The sequence below is a fragment of the Lutra lutra genome, chromosome 4 (genome assembly GCF_902655055.1).
Source record: "Lutra lutra chromosome 4, mLutLut1.2, whole genome shotgun sequence".
Taxonomy (NCBI): Eukaryota; Metazoa; Chordata; class Mammalia; order Carnivora; family Mustelidae; genus Lutra; species Lutra lutra.
The window spans coordinates 90,192,909-90,213,620 of NC_062281.1; the positions used below are offsets into that span (position 1 = coordinate 90,192,909).

The following is a 20,712-nucleotide window of genomic DNA, read 5'->3' on the forward strand; positions in this document are numbered from 1 at the left end:
TATTGTATTATTATTGATGTGTTTCTTTAATTTTGTTATCAATTGGCTTATGTAATTGGCTGCTCCCATGTTAAGGACATAAATATTTATGCCCTTATATAAATATATTTATTGTTAAATCTTCTTGTTGGATATACCCTTGAATTATGATGTACTCTACTTCCTCATTTCTTATTACAGTCTTTTGATTTAAAATCTAATTTGTCTGATATAAGGATTACCACCCCAGCTTTCCTTTGATGTCCATTAGAATGATAAATGGTTTTCCATCTACTTGCTTTCAATCTGGAGGTGTCTTTTGGGTCTAAAATGAGTCTCTTGCAGAGAGCATATTGATGGGTCTTGCTTTTTTATTCAATCTAATACCCTGTGTCTTTTGACTGGGGCATTCAACCCATTTAACCAGAGTAACTATTTTTTTAAAAGATTTTATTTATTTATTTGACAGAGAGAAAGCAAGAGAGAGAACACAAGCAGGGGGTATGGGAGATGGAGAAGCAGGCTTCCCTCAGAGCAGGGAGCCCAATGCAGGGCTCAATCCCAGAACCCTGAGATCATGACCTGAGCTGAAGGCAGATGCCTAACAACTGAGCCACCCAGGTGCCCACAATCAGAGTACTATTGAAAGATATGAATTGAGTGCCATTGTATTACCTGTAAAGTCACTGTTTCTGTATATGGTCTCTGTTCCTTTGTGGTCTATGTTACCTTTGGGCTCTTTCTTCACTTAAAGGAAGCTGTTATATTTCTTGTAGGGCAGGTTTGGTAATCACAAGTTCTCTTAGTTTCTGTTTGTCCTAGAAACTTTTAAATATATATTTTTTTAATTTTTTATTTTTATTTATTTGACAGACAGAGATCACAAGTAGGCAGAGAGGCAGGCAGAGAGAGAGGAGGGGAAGCAGGCTCCCTCCCGAGCAGAGAGCCCGATGTGGGGCTTGATCCTGGGACCCTGGGATCATAACCTGAGCTGAAGGCAGAGGCTTTAACCCACTGAGCCACCCAGGTGCCCCTGTCCTAGAAACTTTTTATCTCTCCTAATTTGAATGATATCCTAGCTGAATAAAATATTCCTGGCTGCATATTTTTCTCATTTAACATCCTGAATATATCATGTTAGTCCTTTCTGGCATGCCAGGTCTCTGTGGAGATGTTTTCTGCCAGTTTAATATTTGTACCCTTGTAGGTTACTGACCTTTTGTCCTGAGCTGCTTTCAGGATTTTTTCCTTGTCTCTGAGATTTGCAAGTTTCACTATTATACCTCAGGTTGTTGAGTGATTTTTATTGATTTTGAGTGGGGTTCTCTGTGTCAGGGAGAGAGAATCTTAAGCAGATTCTGCACTGAGTGCAGAGCTCAACTCAGGGCCTGATCTCACGACCCTGAGATCATGACCGTGAGATTGTGACCTAACTGGAAACCAAGAATCTGTTGCTTAAGTGACTGTGCCATCCAGGAGCCCCAAGAGAGTGTGACTCTTGATCTTGGGGTTATAAGTTGCAGTCCCACACTGGGTGTAGAGATTGCTTAAAAATACAATCTTTTAAGGTGCCTGGGTGGCTCAGTCTGTTAAGCATCCGCCTTCGACTCAAGTCATTACCCTAGGGTCCTGGGATTGAGTTCTGCATCAGGCTCACTGCTCAGCAGAGAGTCTGCTTCTCCCTCTCCCTCTGCCCCTTTCCCCTGCTCATGCGTGCTCTGTTTCTCTCTCTCTTGCTGTCTCTCAAATAAATAAAATCTTTTTCAAAAATTTAAAAAATAAAATAAAATCTTTTAAAGTAAAATAAAATCTTTTTTAAAGTAGGTAAAATAAAATCTTAAAAAATATCTTTGAGAATGTCAAGCTCAGTGACACATACTAGTTTTCCAAAATTTCTCTTGAGAGCTCAAATTTTCACTAACAAAAACTGTTTGTTGTTTGTTTTGAAGCAAGGGTCCCTTCCATTCATCTTTTTTCAGGGGGTGGTTTAAGTTTGCCAAATATCTAAGTCTGAATAACCATAGCTTGTCTGGCAGTTGTTCTTTTATGTAAGAATGTTCTGTGAAAATAGTAGCTACTTCATCTCACAACTCAAAGAGTTGCTCAAGTGCTTTTCCTCAAGACAGTCAACGCTCCAGCCTGTGGCAAAAATGCTCCGTGTATTTCCCGGGTTGCTTCAGAAAATATTAAAGATGTGCACTCAAGGGTTGAGATGTAATCAAACTAATATGTTTTATTGATTCACCACAAAGTTTTTTTTTTAAGATTTTATTTATTTATTTGACAGAGAGAGAGAGATCACAAATAGGCAGAGAGACAAGCAGAGAGAGAGGGGGAAGCAGGCTCCCTGCTGAGCAGAGAGCCCAATGCGGGGCTCAATCCCAGGACCCTGGGATCATGACCTGAGCTGAAGGCAGAGACTTTAACCCACTGAGCCACCCAGGCACCCCACCACAAAGTTTTTTGTCTGTTTTTTTAAACCACAAGGATGTGGGGTGAAGAATACCATGACTGGTATAATTTGGTGCTATCACCTTGGATCTGTGCTAAGGCACCAGCAGTTTCCCCTCATTGCCTTTGCATTGGTGCAAATCCCAACACAGTGGAAGAAGCAAATGACATCCTAGTGTTATCCTGAAAATAGTTTTGACCTCACAACCCCCCTGAAAGTGTCTTGGGTGTGCTCAGGGGTTTGCGGATCACCATGAGAATCATCATTTTGGAGGAAGTTACCTGGTTTGGCAGGGTTTCAGTTTCCTCATTTATCAAATAGGACAGCTAATGCTATAGCTACCTCAGAGTGATGGAGGAGTAGCCAGGATTATTGTGAAAACTAAATAATTTAAAACACATAAAACATTTAAAATATTCTCTGGCACATTATGTTAGATAAGCATTTGCTGGGAGCCCCTGGGTGGCTCAGTGGGTTAAGCCTCTGCCTTCAGTTCAGGTCATGGTCTCAGGGTCCTGGGATTGAGCCCCACACTGGGTTCTCTACTCAGCAGGGAGCCTGCTTCCCTCTCTCTCTGCCTGCCTCTCTACCTACTTGATCTCTCTCTGTCAAATAAATAAAATCCTTAGATAAGCATTTGCTAATATATAGTCATAGATGCAATGGTCTTCCAAAATAAATTTATTGATAATGCATTAGTCCATAGTAATGAAATATAATTGTTGAATTTTAGGTTGTTTCCAATTCTTGAACACCCTTATACATAAATCTTTGGTACTTCTCTGATTATTTAAATTCCTAAAGTGGAACTGCCCAAGGAATATACCCATTTCTTCACTTTATTGTTGAAAAGTGTACAGAGAATATCAAAGTAGAAGAGCTGAAAAGATAGAGGTCTATGAACCAAGTGAATATTTGACTTTGTTAGGGAGCAATACTTAAGAAAGACACAACCCAGGGTGTAGCCATGAGAGTGAAAGAATGAACGACAATGATGATCACAGAATGAATGTGTGGTGATGAATTGGAAGAGGCCATGGTGTTGGCTGAGTCATCCTCATGAACACTGACATCACTCGGTTGACCTACAGAGGGCCAGAAGACTGACACACAGGTCCTGTCATTACTCGATGGATGGGCTGTGCCAGAACAGGGTTTTGCTTGGGGGACCACACCCAGGCCCAGGAAAGTGACCAATACCTTTATAACCAACAACAGTAAGATCCCTAGGACTTGATGATGGGCCATTTCTTTTAAGCAATATTTGATTCAAAAAAATACTAGTCTCCCCCAAAATTTAGAGACAAGTGCCTACAAATTCATTATTCAGAAGTGGAACTTATCCATTATGAATATAAGGTAAGTACAAAGTAGGTTTCCTAGCTTCTTTTTGTGGAATTTTGTTTACATTCAGACTTTAAGGTCTGACTTCAGGAAACTAGAAACAAAACTCATGGAATCTTGGGCCAGGCAGAAATAATAATGCAGATCACTGTAGAAAAGTGGAATTTTTCGATAAAAAATGCTATAAAAAATGGTTGTCCATACTTAAAAATTGAAATTGGGGGGCTCCTGGGTGATTCAATTGGCTAAGCATCTAACTCTTGAACTCAGCTCAGGCTTTGATCTCAGGGTCATGAGTTCAAGCCCCATGTTGGGCTCTATGATGGGCATGGAGCCCACTTAAAAAAAAGATAAACAATAAATAAATAAGTAAATAAAAATTGAAATTGGGTCCCTATTCCAATGTACACAAAAATCAATTCTAAAAGATATATTTTTAAAGATTTTATTATTTATTTGAGAGAGAGAGAGAGAGAGAGAGCATGAGAAGGGGAAGGGTCAGAGGGAGAAGCAAACTCCCTGCCAAGCAGGGAGCCTGATGCAGGACTCGATCTGGGGACTCTGGGTTCATGACCTGAGCTGAAGGCAGTTGCTTAACCAACTGAGCCACCCAGGCACCCCACAAAAAAAATCAATTCTAAAGAGAATACGGAATTTCCATAATTCCATATACCTTTAAAGCCATAAACCTTTAAAAAGAAAACAGGATATCTTTCTGACCCCTGGAAGAGTTTGCTGGACACAAAAACACTAACCTTGAAAGAAAACACAGAAATTTGACTTTAAGAATTTTACTCACTAAAAAACACCTTTTTAAACATTTTTTTGTTTTTTTAAGATTTTTTTTTTTAATTTGACAGAAAGATCACAAGTAGACAGAGCAGCAGGCAGAGAGAAAGGGGGAAGCAGGTTCCCCGCCAAGCAGAGAGCCCGATGTGGGGCTAGATCCCAGAACCCCAAGATCATGACCTGAGCTGAAGGCAGAGGCTTAACCCACTGAACCACCGAGGTGCCCCTAAAAAACACCTTTAAAGTGAAAACAGAAATAATAAATAAAATATGTAATATGTATGTAATTGGTGACTTAGTATCAAAAAGACTTAAAGAACTCTTACAAAGCATCAATAAAAAGACAACCCCGTAGAAAAATGGACAAAAGACATGAAGAGACATTTCATAAAAATGGAAATAGATAAAAATATATGTTTATAAAATAAAAAAATGGAAATAGAAGACCTAGTTTTAAAAATTATAAACAGCTCAATCTCATTAGTAATCAGGGAAATGCAAATCAAGACCACAAAGAATTATCATTTATCTCAATTAGACTGGCAGAAATTAAGAAGCCTTAATAACACCATGGGCTGGAAAGGATGTTGGTCAATAGGAATTTTTACACCACAGGAAGAATGCAAATCCATACAGCCACTTTTTTTTTTTTTAATTTATTTATTTGACAGACAGAGATCACAAGTAGGCAGAGAGGCAGGCAGAGAGAGAGGAGGAAGCAGGCTCTCTGACGAGCAGAGAGCCCGATGCGGGGCTCGATCCCAGGACCCTGGGATCATGACCTGAGCCGAAGGCAGTGGCTTTAACCCACTGAGCCACCCAGGCGCCCCTCCATACAGCCACTTTGAAAAACAATTGAGCATTGTTCTGTGAAACAGTCCAGAAACTCTCACACATGTGCATCAGGAGGGATGTCCAAAACTCTCCACTGTAATCCTGTTGCTAATACAAAAATAACTGGGTGCAATGCAGATGGCCATCAACAGGAAAATGGAAAGATTGTGGTATAGTCACAGCATGTAATAGAATACAACCAGAAACAGTGAATGAACAGCTACATGCAACAACTTTGAAGAACCCTAGAAATGAAAGTTTTGTTTAAAAATTCCATGGGGGCGCCTGGGTGGCTCAGTGGGTTAAGCCGCTGCCTTCAGCTCAGGTCATGATCTCAGGGTCCTGAGATAGAGCCCCACATCGGGGTCTCTGCTCAGCGGGGAGCCTGCTTCCCCCTCTCTCTCTCTGCCTGCCTCTCTCCCTACTTGTGATCTATGTCCAATAAATAAATCTTTTTTTTTTTTAAAGATTTATTTATTTATTTATTTGACAGAGAGAGATCACAAGTAGACGGAGAGGCAGGCAGAGAGAGAGAGAGAGAGGGAAGCAGGCTTCTTGCTGAGCAGAGAGCCCGATGTGGGACTCGATCCCAGGACCCTGAGATCATGACCTGAGCCGAAGGCAGCGGCTTAACCCACTGAGCCACCCAGGCGCCCCATAAATCTTAAAAAAAAAAATAAAATAAAAAAGTTCCAGGGTGGGACTCCTGGGTGGCTCAGTTGTTTAAATGTCTGCCTTCAGCTCAGGTCGGGATCCCAGGGTCCTGGGGTCAGGCCCCAAGTTGGGCTCTCGGCCCCCAGGGAGCCTGCTTCTCTGTCTGCCTGCCGCTCCCCCTGCTTGTGCTCTCTGTCAAATAAATAAATATAATCTTTAAAAAAATAGTTATCTCTGAGAGGGGGCACCTGGGTGGCTCAGTCAGTGGGGCATCTGACTCTTTACTTTGGCTTGGGTCATGATCTCAGGGTTGTGAGATCGAGCCCCATGTTGGGCTGCATGCTCAGTGCAGTCTGGTTGAGATTCTCTCTCCCTCTGTCCCTCGCTCTGCTTGCACGCTATTTATTTAAAAATCCTCAAAAATATATTGTTATCTCTGAAGAGGACACAGAGGTGGGTTCCAGAAGACACACATAGGTATGTGACATTAGGAATATTCTAATTTTTTAAAATATTATTTATTTATTTGACAGGGAGAGAGCATGAGTGAGAGGGACAAGCAGACTGCCCGCTGAGCAGGGAGCCTGACATGGGGCTCTAACCCAGAACCCTGAGATTGTGACATGAGCCAAAGGCAGACCCTTAACTGACTCAGCAACCCAGCCATTCCTGGAATATTCTAACTCTTAAACTGATGGCAGATGATATGTTCATTTTGTTGTTATGCTTCATGATTTATATATGTTATGTCAAATATTAATTACCTCTTTAAATACAGTAAACAAGAGGACAATGGGATTTTTAAAAATTGAATATAGCTGATACACAGTATTACATTAGTTTCAGGTATACAACAAAGTGATTCTGTAAATTTCTATTCTGTGCTCTCCCATCTGTCACCATAAAATGCCACTACAATACCAATGACTATATTCCCTATGCTGCACCTTTCATCCTTATAACTCACTCCTTCCATGAGGAAGCCTGTGTCTCTCACTCTCCTTCATTCATTTTTTTTTAAAAAGATTTTATTTATTTATTTGTCAGAGAGAGAGGGAGAGAGAGCAAGCACAGGCAGACAGAATGGCAGGCAGAGGCAGAGGGAGAAGCAGGCTCCCTGATGAGCAAGGAGCCCGACGTGGGACTCGATCCCAGGACACTGGGATCATGACCTGAGCCGAAGGCAGCTGCTTAACCAACTGAGCCACCCAGGCGTCCCTCCTTCATTCATTTTACACACCACCCCCTCCAATTCCTCTGCCCTCTGGCTACCACCAGTTTGTTTGCTGTACTTATGGAACTATTTCTGCTTTTTTGGTGTTTGTTCCTTTTTTAAAGATTCACATATAAGTGAAACCATATTTGTCTTTTTCCATCTTATTTCACTTATACCTTCTAGGTCTATCCATGTTGCCACAAATGACAAGATCCCATCCTTTTTTTTTATGGCTGAGTGATATTCCAGTGTGCTTTTGTGTTTATAGATCTCTAGATGTACCTATAGAGATAGAGATATCTCTCTATATAGCTGTATCTATTCTCTTTATCCATCTACTGATGGACACAGTTGCTTCCATTATCTTGACTACTATAAATAATGTTACAGAGTGGTGCACATATCTTTCTAATCAAGTATTTTTGTGTTTGGGCAAATACCCAGTAGTGGAATTACTGGATTGTATAGATTTTTAATTTTTTGAGGAAACACCAATCTGTTTTCTGCAATGGCACCAATTTATATTCCCACTCACAATGCATGAGGGTTCCCTTTCCTTCACATCCTTGTTAATATTTATTTCTTATCTTCTTGATACTGGCCATTCCAACAGCTATAGGCAATCTGCACTTTGATTTGGATTTCCCTGATGATTGGTGTTGAGCATCTTTTCATGTGTTGGCCATTTCTAGGTCTTCTTTGGACAAATGTCTATCAGGTCCTCTGCCCATCATTTAGGCAACTGTTATTATTGTTGGGTTGTAGATGTTCTTTATATATTTTGGATATTTAATCCCTCACCAGATATATCATTTGCAAGTATTTTCTCCCATTCAGGAAGTTGCTGTGAATTGAATTTTGCATTCTATCCTATACCCTGTAAGAAAACCCTCCTCTAAATATGGGTCTGCACATTTGCATTGAGATATACCATGTTTATCTTGTGGTTTCATAGACCCCACCTTGTGAAAGTCAGGCCTCAAGGATCCCTGATCTTCAGTGTTTTGCTTGCTGCCTAGTCCCATCTCATGCCATCTGCCCAACGGTCTCTGAGCTCCTCAACTGCTTCCGAGTGCCTCTGTGCTATCAGCACATACTTGTTCTGATTGACTGGAGACAACTGCACATCTCTTTCCTGTTGGCCGATGAACGTTTCATCCTGTTACAAGGCTCAAATGTTACCCTCAGGAGCCTTCCCAGAGGCTGTGAGCGTTTGGCCCTTTCTCCTGTTTTCACAGGGTCTTGTTCATGGCCCCTTGGGCACTTATCTGATGTCATTAGTCATTTCCAGGCCGGCCCTGCCCTGGACTCCAGAGTCCCCAAAGGCCAGTAGTGTTTGTATGTATGTATGTATGTATGTATGTATGTACGTACGTACGTACGTACGTACGTACAGAATTCTCTACACCCGATGTGGGGCTTGAACTCATGACCCCAAGATCAAGAGTCCATGCTCTTCCAACTGAGCCAGCCAGGTGCCTCAAGGCCAGTACTGTTTTCTACTCAGTCCTGTGGCCCAGAGCCTACCCTAAACCACTTTCAGCAAAGCTCCTCTTCATGAGACATGGAAACAGCCCCAGGGCAGAAGAGTCAGGAGAGACTGTCATGGAGCCGGAAGGAAGGGGAGCAGGTCAGGAGTTAGAGGCCAGGCGCTGGAGACACAGAGGACTCAACAGGGAACACTCTCCTTGTGCCAGGCACTCCTCACCTCTGTCGCCCTCAGAGCTACCACTATTGGAAGCAAAAGAGAAACAAAGGCTACCAAGCTTTATTCAGGTCATACTGGTTACAGATAACATATGGAAGCCTGCATCCAGCCCCCTGAGCAGGCTCAGTCACCCCTGCTGCCAGTCTCATTTCTTGTCCTCCTCCTTCTTGTCCTTCTTGCCATCCTTGTTGGCCTGCGAGGCCAGGGACCCCATGGCATTTCGAATAGCTTCATTGTTGGGATCCACGCCTGGAAGGTTCTCCAGGACACTCTGAAGGAACTCGGGATCCTGCATCACGTCATAATCATCCTCCTCCTGAAAAAGGGCAGTGTCAGCTCAGACCAGGGGCTGGGCCAGCTTGGGAGCACACTGCTGCCTGAGCCCCTCTCCGCCTGTCTGTGGGTGGGGCTACCTCTGGCCGAAGGTAGAAAGGACAACGGAGGGGAATACCCAGTGCCTACGGATGGTACGAACTCATACATTCATGAGTGACCAAACAGAGAAACTGGAACTTTGCTTCCTGAGCATACAGGATAAAAACAGATGCCATCACGTTCAGATTTCTTGATATCAGACACCCACTCCTTCTTTGCCTTAGACTCTCTCTCACTCTCCTGGGAAGACAACACCCTATATACCAGTCCAGACTGCTCCCACCAAGAAGGAAGAAAAACGACAAAACATCAGGACACTGAGCCAACCTGGACTGTGTTCATTCTATTGCCTTAGCAAGGTTTACAAACAAGAAATGTAGATCTAGGTATTTCTTTCCCTCTGCTCCTCAAAAAGCTCATCTATGAAACCCTGAAGAATGTTCCAGGCCTAGAGGGCTAAAGACATGAACACCAATGGACCTTAAGTGTTCTGGGGGTGGGAGTCATTGTTGGCCCTCACCTTGGCGGGCTCAGATGTGTCCATGGCGGAACTGGCATCAATGTCAGCAGATTCTGCCTGGCCAAACTCTGAGGAAAAGAGGGCAGTCCATTTAGCTCCATTTCCCTACCCAGTGTGTCCACTCGAGCACTGCTCCCCAGGCCCTGGCTTACCAGCACCCTGCAGGGACATCTGCATGGCATAGGCGATCTGCTCCTCCTCGGTCATACTGCTCAGGTCAGGAAGCCCAGTGCGGCCAAACTCCTGCTGGCTGATGGTCATCTTCAGCAGGGCGTCATCTGAGTCTGGAAAAAGGAGGGGAGCAGCAGAGTAGGATCGCTGCCATGCTCCACACAGACCCATCCCCAAGCTGCTCTCCCAGCCCCTATGTTCCCATGCTGCCCAGCCTCCCTACCGCCACTCCAGCGTCTACGCCCGACTCCACGGGATAACCTTGGTCCCATCCCTCACCTTCAGCCCCAGCTGTAGCAATCCCCGCCTCAGCCGCAGAGGCCGCAGCTGCCCGCCGGGCCTCCTCCTCCTGTCGCTGCCGCTGCTCTTCCATAGAGACACGGAGGGCCTGGCAAAGGGCAGGGCAAGGTCAGATGTTCTGCCCTCCCTCCTTGCAGGTGCTTGGGGAAGTCAGTTGAGGGGTGGGAAGGGAACATAAAGTGGCAGCCTCTGGTTTATGCACATGGGCAAGAACCTGGGGGAGGTAAGAGGTGACAAAGGGAAAAAGGATTTGGGAGAAGCCTGGGGTTTAATCAGGAGAAGTGAACAAGAGAGTCTGGCATTGGTGTCCCTAGAGATCACACAGAATTAAGGGGAAAAGGGACCAAAGGGAGTCTGGGGAAATGAGCGAGGGTGTTCAGGAAGGTTTAAGCCTGGAGATGCTATGTGGTATGTGGGTCCTCAGTACAGGAGGACAAAGGAGGAACCTTGGGCTCTACCTGAGGTCAACATTTGCTCACCAGGGCCAGCTCAGGATCAGCACTGGGATCCACTCCGAATTCAAAGTCACTGGCACCAAGACCCAACATGGCACCACCTTCACCAGCCAGAATTGGAGAACTGATGAGGGCATCGGCCAAGCTGGGCCCAGGAGGCACTGTCACCAGATGAGAACCGGTTCCATCTTTGCCATTCAGTGTGTTTACAAAGGCTGTCAGCTTTTCTGTATTCACCTCCTGGAAGAGGGAAGAATAGAGGAGGCTCTCCTTCCCACCTTGCTCCCCCTCCTCTGCCACTTCAGCACCTGTCACAGCGCAGGCACTGCTATGGGGAAGGACTACTCTGTTTGTAACCAAATCAAGTCCATGCCCCCCAACCCGTCCTTACTCACCTCTTCCCCAAAATTGATAATATCAACATTTACTTTTTCTTTCTTGAGACGTTTAGCCAGCTTCACCAGCTAGGAAGAGGGAAGAGAAATGAGGAAATATGTTCCATACCACAAGGGGAAAGGATACTCCTCACAAGCATACAGAAATCGGTTAACCTCCCCAATAACCCCCAACAGAAATACTGAATTCTGCATATCCACATTTTCCCAAAAGGATGAACCCAATGCCTATGGCAGCTTGCCTAAGGTCCAAGGGGCCCCATTCCCACGTTCCTCAGCTGTCACCTGGACTCACATCCTTCTCGTTGTCCTCTACGGGGCTCCCCACGAAGGCGATGATGCGCATCTTGTGATTCTTGCCCTGTCGGTGCTTCAGAGCCAGCTTATAAAGGAAGAGGAAGTTCTCACAGTCAGCCAGAGGAACCACTGAGCTCTCTCTTCTGTCACTCTGCTTCTTTTCTTAGGGGTTCTACGTTCAAGTCCACCATCATGTTCACACAAGGTCTAACTCCTCCCCCACCCATCCCTCCCTCCCGTGCCTCTGCGTGTGGACAAGGAAGAGGGGCTGTCTTAATTCCAGGGGTCTTTTCCTTCACCACCCTCACCAGTCCTAGATTCATCCCACCATATCCTTTCTACTCCTTTCTCTGGGTCACTTCTCTTCCCTGCTCTGGTTATAGCTCAACACTCCAGGGAAGAAATGAACCAGTATTGGGGGCAGAGCCTCAGAGCAAGGGGGAACAATCAAAGGGATCCAGTAGGACTCACATGGGCCACACGGATGCCAGTGCAGAAGGTGATCTTGCCCTTGGGTTGGACAGTGTGGAGCTTGGAAAGAATGCGGCCGGTGTCAGGGGTAAGTGTGGTCAGCACTTCACAGTCACTGGGATGTAGGGAAAGGGTTTCTATGATTTCAGGTCTGGACAAGTGCCTCTGAACCTGTATCTGACTCATCTTTTTTTTTTTTTTCCCAAGGAAACTCTACACCTGACATCGGGCTTGAACTCATAACCCCAAGATCCAGAGTCACATGTTCTACCGACTGAGCCAGCCAGGTGCCCCCGACTCATCTTTTAAGACCTGGATAATAACTGTAATCTCTCCTGTTCTTAATCAAACATCCAGTGTTTAGAGGGTAGATCTTAAATGTCCTCATTAAAAGTAAAGAATTTTTTCTGACTATGTGAGATATGTGTGTTACCTAAACTTAATGTGGTGATCATTTCACAATATATACATATATCAAATTGTTATGTTGTATACCTTAAACGAATGCCATATTGTTTGTCAGCTATATCTCAATAAAACTAGAAAAAAATCTAGTATTTAATAGATATGAACACAGGAAGTAAGGGGTTGACTTTACAAGAAACTTGCCCTCTTCCTCCCAATGCTTCCCTTGAACTCTTCTTATGTTATCCTGCTCCCAGGGCCCCAAGAATCCTCCACCACATCTGGATGCTAGTGAGCATGTCTCCCCGCCGCTCCATTTCCAGACCTGCTTGCCAGCTAACAACACACATACTGGGATGGGAGGTTACTCATTTGAGGATTATTAGTTCCTTAAACAAATTACTTTTGGGGTATGAGGATATGTGATACAGGTCCTGGGGACTCTTAACCCAAAATGACTTTTCATTGACTTTAAAATACATTGTGAAATTTCACCCCAGAAGATTTAGTTTCCTATCTGTATTAAATTCAGATTAATATCAAACCCAAGCTGCAGGGCACTTGGGTGACTCAGTCGATTAAGCATCTGACTCTTGATTTTGGCTCAGGTCCTGATCTCCAGGTCCTGAGATGGAGCCCTGACCACATGGGGCTCTTTGCTCAGTGGGGAGTCCTCTGGGACTTCTCTCCCCACCTTGCCCTTCCCCACCCACCCTGTGCTCCCTCTCAGATAAATAAGTCTTTAAAATAAATAAATAAACTCAAGTTGCTATTAATATTTCTTCTGAATAGGGAAGAAGGTAGTCTGGGAAGGCTGATGGGCAAATGCAACTTCACGGGACCTGGACAGCAACCTGGATGCCACAGCAGGTCACATGTCAGAAAACAGCCACCCACCTACCACACCCCTTCCTCCTCTGCCCCATGTACTTGGCCAGTGTGATGAGGCCCACGTTGTTCTCAGGGTTGCTGCGGGTCTTAGAGTGACAAACTATGTTGACAGCGTCTTGTTGAGCCTGAAGCCGGGTGGGTAAGAAGTCCCCATTCCGCATATACTCACTGTTGTCCACACTGTCAGATTAAAAGAAAGACAGAGAAGACATATGGTAAGATCTCTCCAATACATTCTCTCTAATTCCAGAGACCTCTACCCTCTTCCCTCCTTCAACACTTCTTTGAGGGGCACTATCATGCACAGTAGTGGCTCTCAGTCTCTGTGAAACACAGAACCACCTACAACTTAAAAAATATTAAATGTGTATGTATGTATACACACACACACACACACATCCATATATATACACACACAGACACAGACTTCCAAGCCTTACACCAGACTTACTGACTCAAAACGATCAAAGGAGGGGCGACAGGGTGGTCAGTTGGTTGGGCAGCACACTTGATTTCAGCTCAGGTCATGATCTCAGAGTTGTGAGATCAAGCCCCACATCATGCTCCACACTCAGTGAGGAGACTACTTAAGATTGCCCCCATCTCTCTACCCCACACCTTTCTTAAAAAAAGAAAAAAAAAGACGAAAGGAGGAAATATACTTTTTTAATTGTATTTATTTGTCAGAGAGAGAAAAAGAGAGCATGTGTGCACAGGAGCACAAGCAAGGGGAGAGGCAGGCTCCCTGCTGAGCAAGGAGCCAGATGCAGGACTCGATTCCAGGGCCCTGGGATCATGACCTGAGCCAAAGGCAGATGCTTAATTGAGCCACCCAAGCATCCCAGGAAATAGATTTTAAATCTCCATTCCACAGATGATTCTGATAAGCACCAAAGGTTGCAATCTGTTCAAGCACCACAATCACCTTCTTAGAAGCTGCAATTCAATGTTATTAAGCAGTGTCATGGATGAATATTCTAAATTTGCCTTCGAGATAGATTTATTCCTCGGGCGCCTGGGTGGCTCAGTTGGTTAAGCGTCTGCCTTCAGCTCAGGTCACAATTCCTTGGTTCTAAGATCAAATCTCGCATCAAGCTCCTTGCTTAGCAGAGAGGGTGCTTCTCCCTCTGCCTCTGCCTGCTGCTCCCCTTGCTTATGCCCTCTCTGTCAAATAAATAAAAATCTTTAAGAATCCATTAAAAAAAAAAAGTATTTCAAGGGTAGAAAATATTTACAAAATAATACATGCTCGGCAGCAATGAGTGCAGAAAAGCATAAAGCAATCATCTTATTAAATGTTTACCAGCTCTGGCAGCTGGACCAAACTGCAAAAAGGAGGTTCTGTGGAAGTGGGCTCTCACATCTTTTATCCTTGCAGTTTTTCCCAATCTAAGAAATCCAGATAATATGAAATACAAGCAGGGCACCTGGGTGGCTCAGTGGGTTGGGCCTCTGCCTTCGGCTCGGGTCATGATCTCAGGGTCCTGGGATCGAGCCCGCGCAGGACTCTCTGCTCAGCGGGGAGCCTGCTTCCTTCCCACCCAGCCTGCCTACTTGTGATCTCTCTCTGTCAAATAAATAAAATCTTAAAAAAAAAAAAAAGAAATACAAGTTCTGGCTTCCCAGAGACCATAAGGAGACAAGAGTGAAGGAGTTATACTTCAAGCCCCAAACAGGATCAATTCCTGATGACTTGAGATCTCATAACACTCTAATCATCAAGGATTCCAACTGTACTTCTGGGAAGAAGCAATGTTCTCCCAGATGAGACACTTCATTTCCACTTGCAAACAAAATATGGGCTGGGCGGGGAATGCCTGGGTTGCTCAGTGGGTTAAGAGTCTGCCTGAGGCACAAGTCATGATCCTGGAGCCCCAGGGATTAAGCCCTGAATCCGGGCTCCCTGCTCAGTGGGGAGTCTGCTTCTCCCTCCCACTCTGCTCCTTCCCCCACTCATGCTCTATCTCTGACAAATAAATGAATAAAATCTTAAAAAAATATATGCGTGGGTGCAATCTTTTTCTTTAGTATCGTTTGACTGGCAATAAATATAAGCCAAAAATGATGAAGAGAGGTAATTAAGAAACTACTGAAAGAAACAGAAAAGGGAGTAAAGGGCGGTATTCAGTTTCAGGTTCAAATCCCCAATCTGTTATTTATTAATACTATGATCCTGAGGAAGTTCCTTAATTTCTCTAAAGTCTAGTTACTTCATCTGTAAAATGGGTTTTACTATATGTAGGTGAGGGTAGGCTTTCAGGATTGCTATGATAATGAATCATAGAAAGTACTTAGTACAGTGCCTAACAATAAGCATGAAACATGGACTAGTTCTCTTATGGAAACTCCATCTATGTAGAGAGGTCAAGGGCTCACTCTCCTGACCATTCATTATATTCTTTTTTTCTCTGATACACTGTTTCTGCTTATTCTCCCAGCAGAGAAGCAACAGCCTCTCTAGCTTCAAATACAGTAGTGAGTCCAAACATAAAAAACAATGGAGGCTTTGAGGACCATCCAGCTGGAAAAGCTACTAAGTAGAAGGGCTGTGGGCAAGAGCGGCAGATGGATGAGGCCTGCAAGAAAGGCGTCAGAGTGAGCATGGGGACATGAGAGGTAGGGAGAACAGACAGTGGAGAGTGTGGGAGCAGGGCTCACACTTTGTCCTGCATCAGAACACTGGGAGGGTGATGGTAGTATGGGGGTATTAAAAACACAGATGCATTAACACCTAGGTATGTATCCCTAGGAAAAAAGTTCAGTTTCTCCAATCTTGAACTTTATATGAATTGAATAATGTATCTATTTCTTGACTACTTTTGCTCAACCGTATACAATTCTTCCCAACAAAAATCCATCTCAAAATAAGGGCTTGTGAAATTTTCCAGCTATTCCATAAAGTCTTTATTTAAAAAAGAATACAGGGGCCCTGGGTAGCTCAGTGGGTTAAAGCCTCTGCCTTTGGCTCAGGTCATGATCCCAGGATCCTGGGATCATGCCCCACATTGGGCTCTCTGCTCAGCGGGGAGCCTGCTTCCCCCTCTCTCTATGCCTGCCTCTCCACCTACTTGTGATCTGTCAAATAAATAAAATCTAAAAAAATAAAAAAATAAATAAAAATAAAAATAAAAAAGAATACAGATGCCTGGACTTTCCTGGCTGGGCATCTGGCTCTGCAGATGGAAAACGGAGTCAAATACCTGCCATTTTTAATAAACTCCTCTGCAGGATTTTGATGCACAGCAGAGCAAGAACCTCTACAGAAAAAAAGGCGTGGGTCTCCTCACTATTCTGTGCCTGTGCTGTTAGAAATGGCCACCCATATGTCTCTCTGGACATAATCTTTCCTCCTATACATCAAGACAAACCAATAGTCTTTTTTTTTTTGAAGTAGGCTCCATGCTGGGAGGGGCTTGAACTCAGGACTCTGAGTTCAAGAGCCAGACACTTCACTGAGCCACCAAGGTGTCCCCAGGCCAAAAACCAAAAACCAAAAAACCCCATTTTGTATGCAGGTTTACATGGCACTGCCTCCACCATGTTCAGAACTCTTCCAGAAGTCCTCTATTGAAAGGTACCAAAGTCCAACCTCCTGAGCTCAACATTTGTGGTTTTCTACCCTTCAAAAAAAGAAACTACCTTAAACCAACAACCTTAAAACCAAGTCACACTAATCTATTTCCTAATCCTTAACTACACCTTGGGCATTTACACTTCAGCAGCTTAGTTTCTGCCCTACCCTCTACTTGTCATGGTCTCTCCTCAACATCTGCTAAAGTCCCCTCAAGGCCCCTCTTAAATTGCCTCTTGAGGACTTCTCAGGTACACTGCGACTAACAGATGTACAGTGCTATGCAGTTTACAAAGCATGGTCACAAACATTCTACCTACCTGTATTATAAGGCAAGTGGAGATTAAGATTACTCCCAGTGAAAGATTTAATACATTCTCAAGAACATGCAGCTAGTAAGTAGCAGAAAACACAGGACTTTGGATTCCAGATCCTGTCCTTTTTCTATTCTAACATACTTTGGCAACATAAACATCTAGAGCTCCCAATTAAATCTGAACTAAAGATAATTAACAAATAACTTTTTAGTATAAGTACATCCCCTGCAATATTTGGGACACATTTATAGCCACTTTTTATTTTATTTTATTTTATTTATTTATTTTTTAAAGATTTTATTTATTTATTTGACAGAGAGATCACAAGTAGGCAGAGAGGCAGGCAGAGAGAGAGGAGGAAGCAGGCTCCCTGCCGAGCAGAGAGCCCGATGCGGGGCTCAATCCCAGGACTCTGAGATCATGACCTGAGCCGAAGGCAGCGGCTTAACCCACTGAGCCACCCAGGCGCCCCTTAGCCACTTTTTTTTTTTAAAGATTTTATTTATTTGACAGAGATCACAAGTAGGCAGAGAGTCAGACAGAGAGAGAGGAAGGGAAGCAGACTTTCTGCTGAGCAGAGAGCCGGATGTGGGGCTCGATCCCAGGACCCTGGGATCATGTCCCGAGCCAAAGGCAGAGGCTTTAACCCAGTGCGCCACCCAGGCGCCCCTATAGCCACTTTTATATTAAAAACTACTGTTCACATGAATTCAAATTTACCTGGGCACCCTATATTTTACCTGGCAATGTTATCCTTCCCCACCCCATCAAAAGAAACTCTTAGGTGGCTGTTCCATCCAACTGGCAATTTGTGTGTTTGTATACTATTCCTTATTATATTCTACTCTCATCGTTCAAAGAAACTGTGGAAATCTTGCAAAAGTCTGTGTCCTCTGCTTCTAATCCAACTCATAATAAGATGTAATAATAAAATACATAATAATCCAACTCATAATAAGACACTCATAATAAGTCTGAGACTGAAGAAGAGGGCTAGCTCAGCAGACAAGAGTTTTAATGTCAGACAGCCTAGGGTTTAAATCTTGGCTCCCCCACTCAATTAGCCCTGCGACTTTGGGGAAGTCATTTAAAATTGCTGAGACTCGGCGGGCGCCTGGGTAGCTCAGTGGGTTAAAGCCTCTGCCTTCCACTCAGGTCATGATCCCCGGGTCCTGGGATCGATCCCCACATCAGGCTCTCTGCTCAGCGGGGAGCCTGCTTCCCCTTCTCTCTCTCTGCCTGCCTCTGCCTACTTGTGATCTGTCTGTCAAATAAATAAATAAAATCTTTAAAAAAAAAAATGCTGAGACTCGGTATCTTCACCTGTAAAACGGACGAATATTTACCTACAAGTGTTGTGAAGTTTAAGTGAAAAAACGTAAATGAATGCCTGACACATAGAAGGCAATTTATAAGCTGTACCTCTGAAGATGATACAGGGGAAGTTAATGGAGACAGACCTGAGCCATTGGGACAGAAAAAGGATTTACAATCTCTCTTGTTAATATCCATTATTTTGAAAAGAAGAAAGCAGGACAGGTGAGTCTGAGAAGCAATACTCCCTACAGACAGCAGACTTGGGGCTAGTCTAAGGTAGACGACGCTAAAATAGAGCGAAGAAGCAAGGATCGGCCAGTCAATGACTGTCCGAGGGTTGAGGGGTACTGAGGTACTCCGGACCCGCCCTCCTCTCCCCGGCCCTGGGATGACTCAGGGAGTCAATGGGGCTCCTTCCTTCCGGGCCCAAGGCCGCATCTCACCGATCGGTCCCCCCCCTTCACCCCAAGCCCACCCAGCCTCGGCGCGACAAGCGCCCCCTCACTCAGTCCCGCCCGCCATGGGTCCCGAGGTAAATCCTCACCAAACCATAGTGCTTTCCAACACCATCTTGCCACCTTCCTCCCTCCCTGACCGGCTCTTCTAGACTGCCAAACAACAACTCCTCCCATTGGCCCAGTGCTCACCACCAATCACAGGCCTCGCTCAGCCAGCTACTTTCCGCTTCCAGCCGCGTTGCACTCTGGGAGTTGTAGGCACCGCCAACATAAAAAGTTGTGAAGGAGACGGCCGGAAGACTGAAGTGACACACAGAAGTTCCCCCACCCTCCCTGTTATTCAGGTTCTCTGGTTGAGTTCCCTGCTGGCGGATCTAAAAGAGGCTGTGGAGGAACCCTTGAAATTGCTGTGGATGTGTTTGCCAGCATCTTCATTTTTAGAAAATGGTGGGATTGTTAATGTTTCAGCTATTTCGCTTCGGCATAGCGCTTTGTGCACCTAACCACGAAGTCCTTATTCTCCAGAATTGAATATATCTATCTCTCCCATTTAATTAAGGGCAGGAATGGTGTCTTAATCTTTGTAATCCCTGAGCCAGTACAGAGCCTGACACATGGTAAGAACCCAGAAAAGGTTTGACGAATCAATCCTTTTATAACTAATCTCCCAAAGAATGAGAGACAAACTAGTAAACCATTTTGGTTAGTGAAGAATAACATTAAAAAATGTGTTGGATTGGGCACCTGGGTGGCTCAGTTGGTAAAGAATCTGGGATTGAGTTCCGGATTTCTGCTTCCTGCTCAGCCAGGAGTCTGCTTCTCCCTCCCCTCACTGGTGCTTTCTCTCTCAAATAGATAAAATCCTAAAAAAAAAAAAAAAAAAAAAAAAAAAAGCTTCGGGTTACCTTTCCCTACACACACACCCCACCGCCCCCCAACCTGGTCTTTACACACACACACACACACACACACACACCCCACCCCACCCCCACCCCCACCCCCCGCCCGCCTCCCAGGTGTCTTGGAGAAGAGAAAAGGGAAAGGAGGAAGACACCTGGCGTGGCTACAGCACACCATACTTGGAGATCAGGGAGAGGAGTGTTGGATATTACCTAGATGTTTTTTTTTTTAATGCTTTTTTGTTCTGTGCTGTTTTGTTTTGTTTTAGAGAGGGGGTGGAGGGGCAAGGGGGACAAAGAGAGAATTTTTTTTTAAGGATTTTATTTATTTGAGACAGTGAAAGCGAGAGAGATCAGAGAGGGAGAAGAAGCAGACTCGCCACTGAGCAGAGAGCCCAATGCAGGTCTCAATCCCAGAACCCTGGGTTCATGACCTAAGTCAAAGGCAGTTGCTTAACTGACTGAGCCACCCACGTGCCCCAAGAAAGAGAATTTTTTTTTTTTGAAGATTTTATTTATTTATTTGACAGAGATCACACGTAGGCAGAGAGTCCGGCAGAGAGAGGGAGAAGCAGGCTCCCTGCTGAGCAGAGAGCCCGATGTGGGGCTCGATCCCAGGACCCTGGGATCATGACCTGAGCTGAAGGCAGAGGCTTTAACCCACCGAGCCACCCAGGTGCCCCTCCAAGAGAGAGAATTTTTTTTTTTTTAAAGATTTTATTCATTATTTGACAGAGAGATCACAAGTAGGCAGAGAGGCAGGCAGAGAGAGAGGGGGAAGCAGGCTCCCCGCGGAGCAGAGAGCCCAACGCGGGGCTCGATCCCAGGACCCTGAGAGCATGACCTGAGGTGAAGGCAGAGGCTTTAACCCACTGAGCCACCCAGGCGCCCCCA

The 20,712-nt window shown here is 44.7% G+C and overlaps 1 protein-coding gene across 1 annotated transcript; it reads right to left on the bottom strand.

Moving 5' to 3' along the window:
* Window positions 1-9,014: 9,014 nt before the first annotated feature.
* On the bottom strand, window positions 9,015-19,126 carry PSMD4 (proteasome 26S subunit ubiquitin receptor, non-ATPase 4). The gene is made up of 10 exons (XM_047724969.1): window positions 19,006-19,126; window positions 13,296-13,436; window positions 11,961-12,075; window positions 11,488-11,574; window positions 11,193-11,261; window positions 10,822-11,037; window positions 10,322-10,430; window positions 10,024-10,155; window positions 9,872-9,939; window positions 9,015-9,292 (listed from the first exon to the last, which is right to left on the bottom strand). Exons 1-10 carry the CDS (start codon window positions 19,029-19,031, stop codon window positions 9,122-9,124), a joined length of 1,134 nt encoding a protein of 377 aa, XP_047580925.1. The 5' UTR covers window positions 19,032-19,126; the 3' UTR covers window positions 9,015-9,121.
* Window positions 19,127-20,712: the final 1,586 nt, after the last annotated feature.

Bases quoted from the DNA above. Each gene is read 5' to 3' on its own strand.
- PSMD4 (XM_047724969.1), bottom strand. From the start codon at position 19,031: ATGGTGTTGGAAAGCACTATGGTTTG. The intron at 11,038-11,192 runs GTGAGTAAGGAC...TCCCTCTTCCAG, and splicing joins TTATCAATTTTGGGGAAGAG to GAGGTGAATACAGAAAAGCT. The intron at 9,293-9,871 runs GTGAGGGCCAAC...GCCCTTTTTCAG, and splicing joins ACACATCTGAGCCCGCCAAG to GAGGAGGATGATTATGACGT.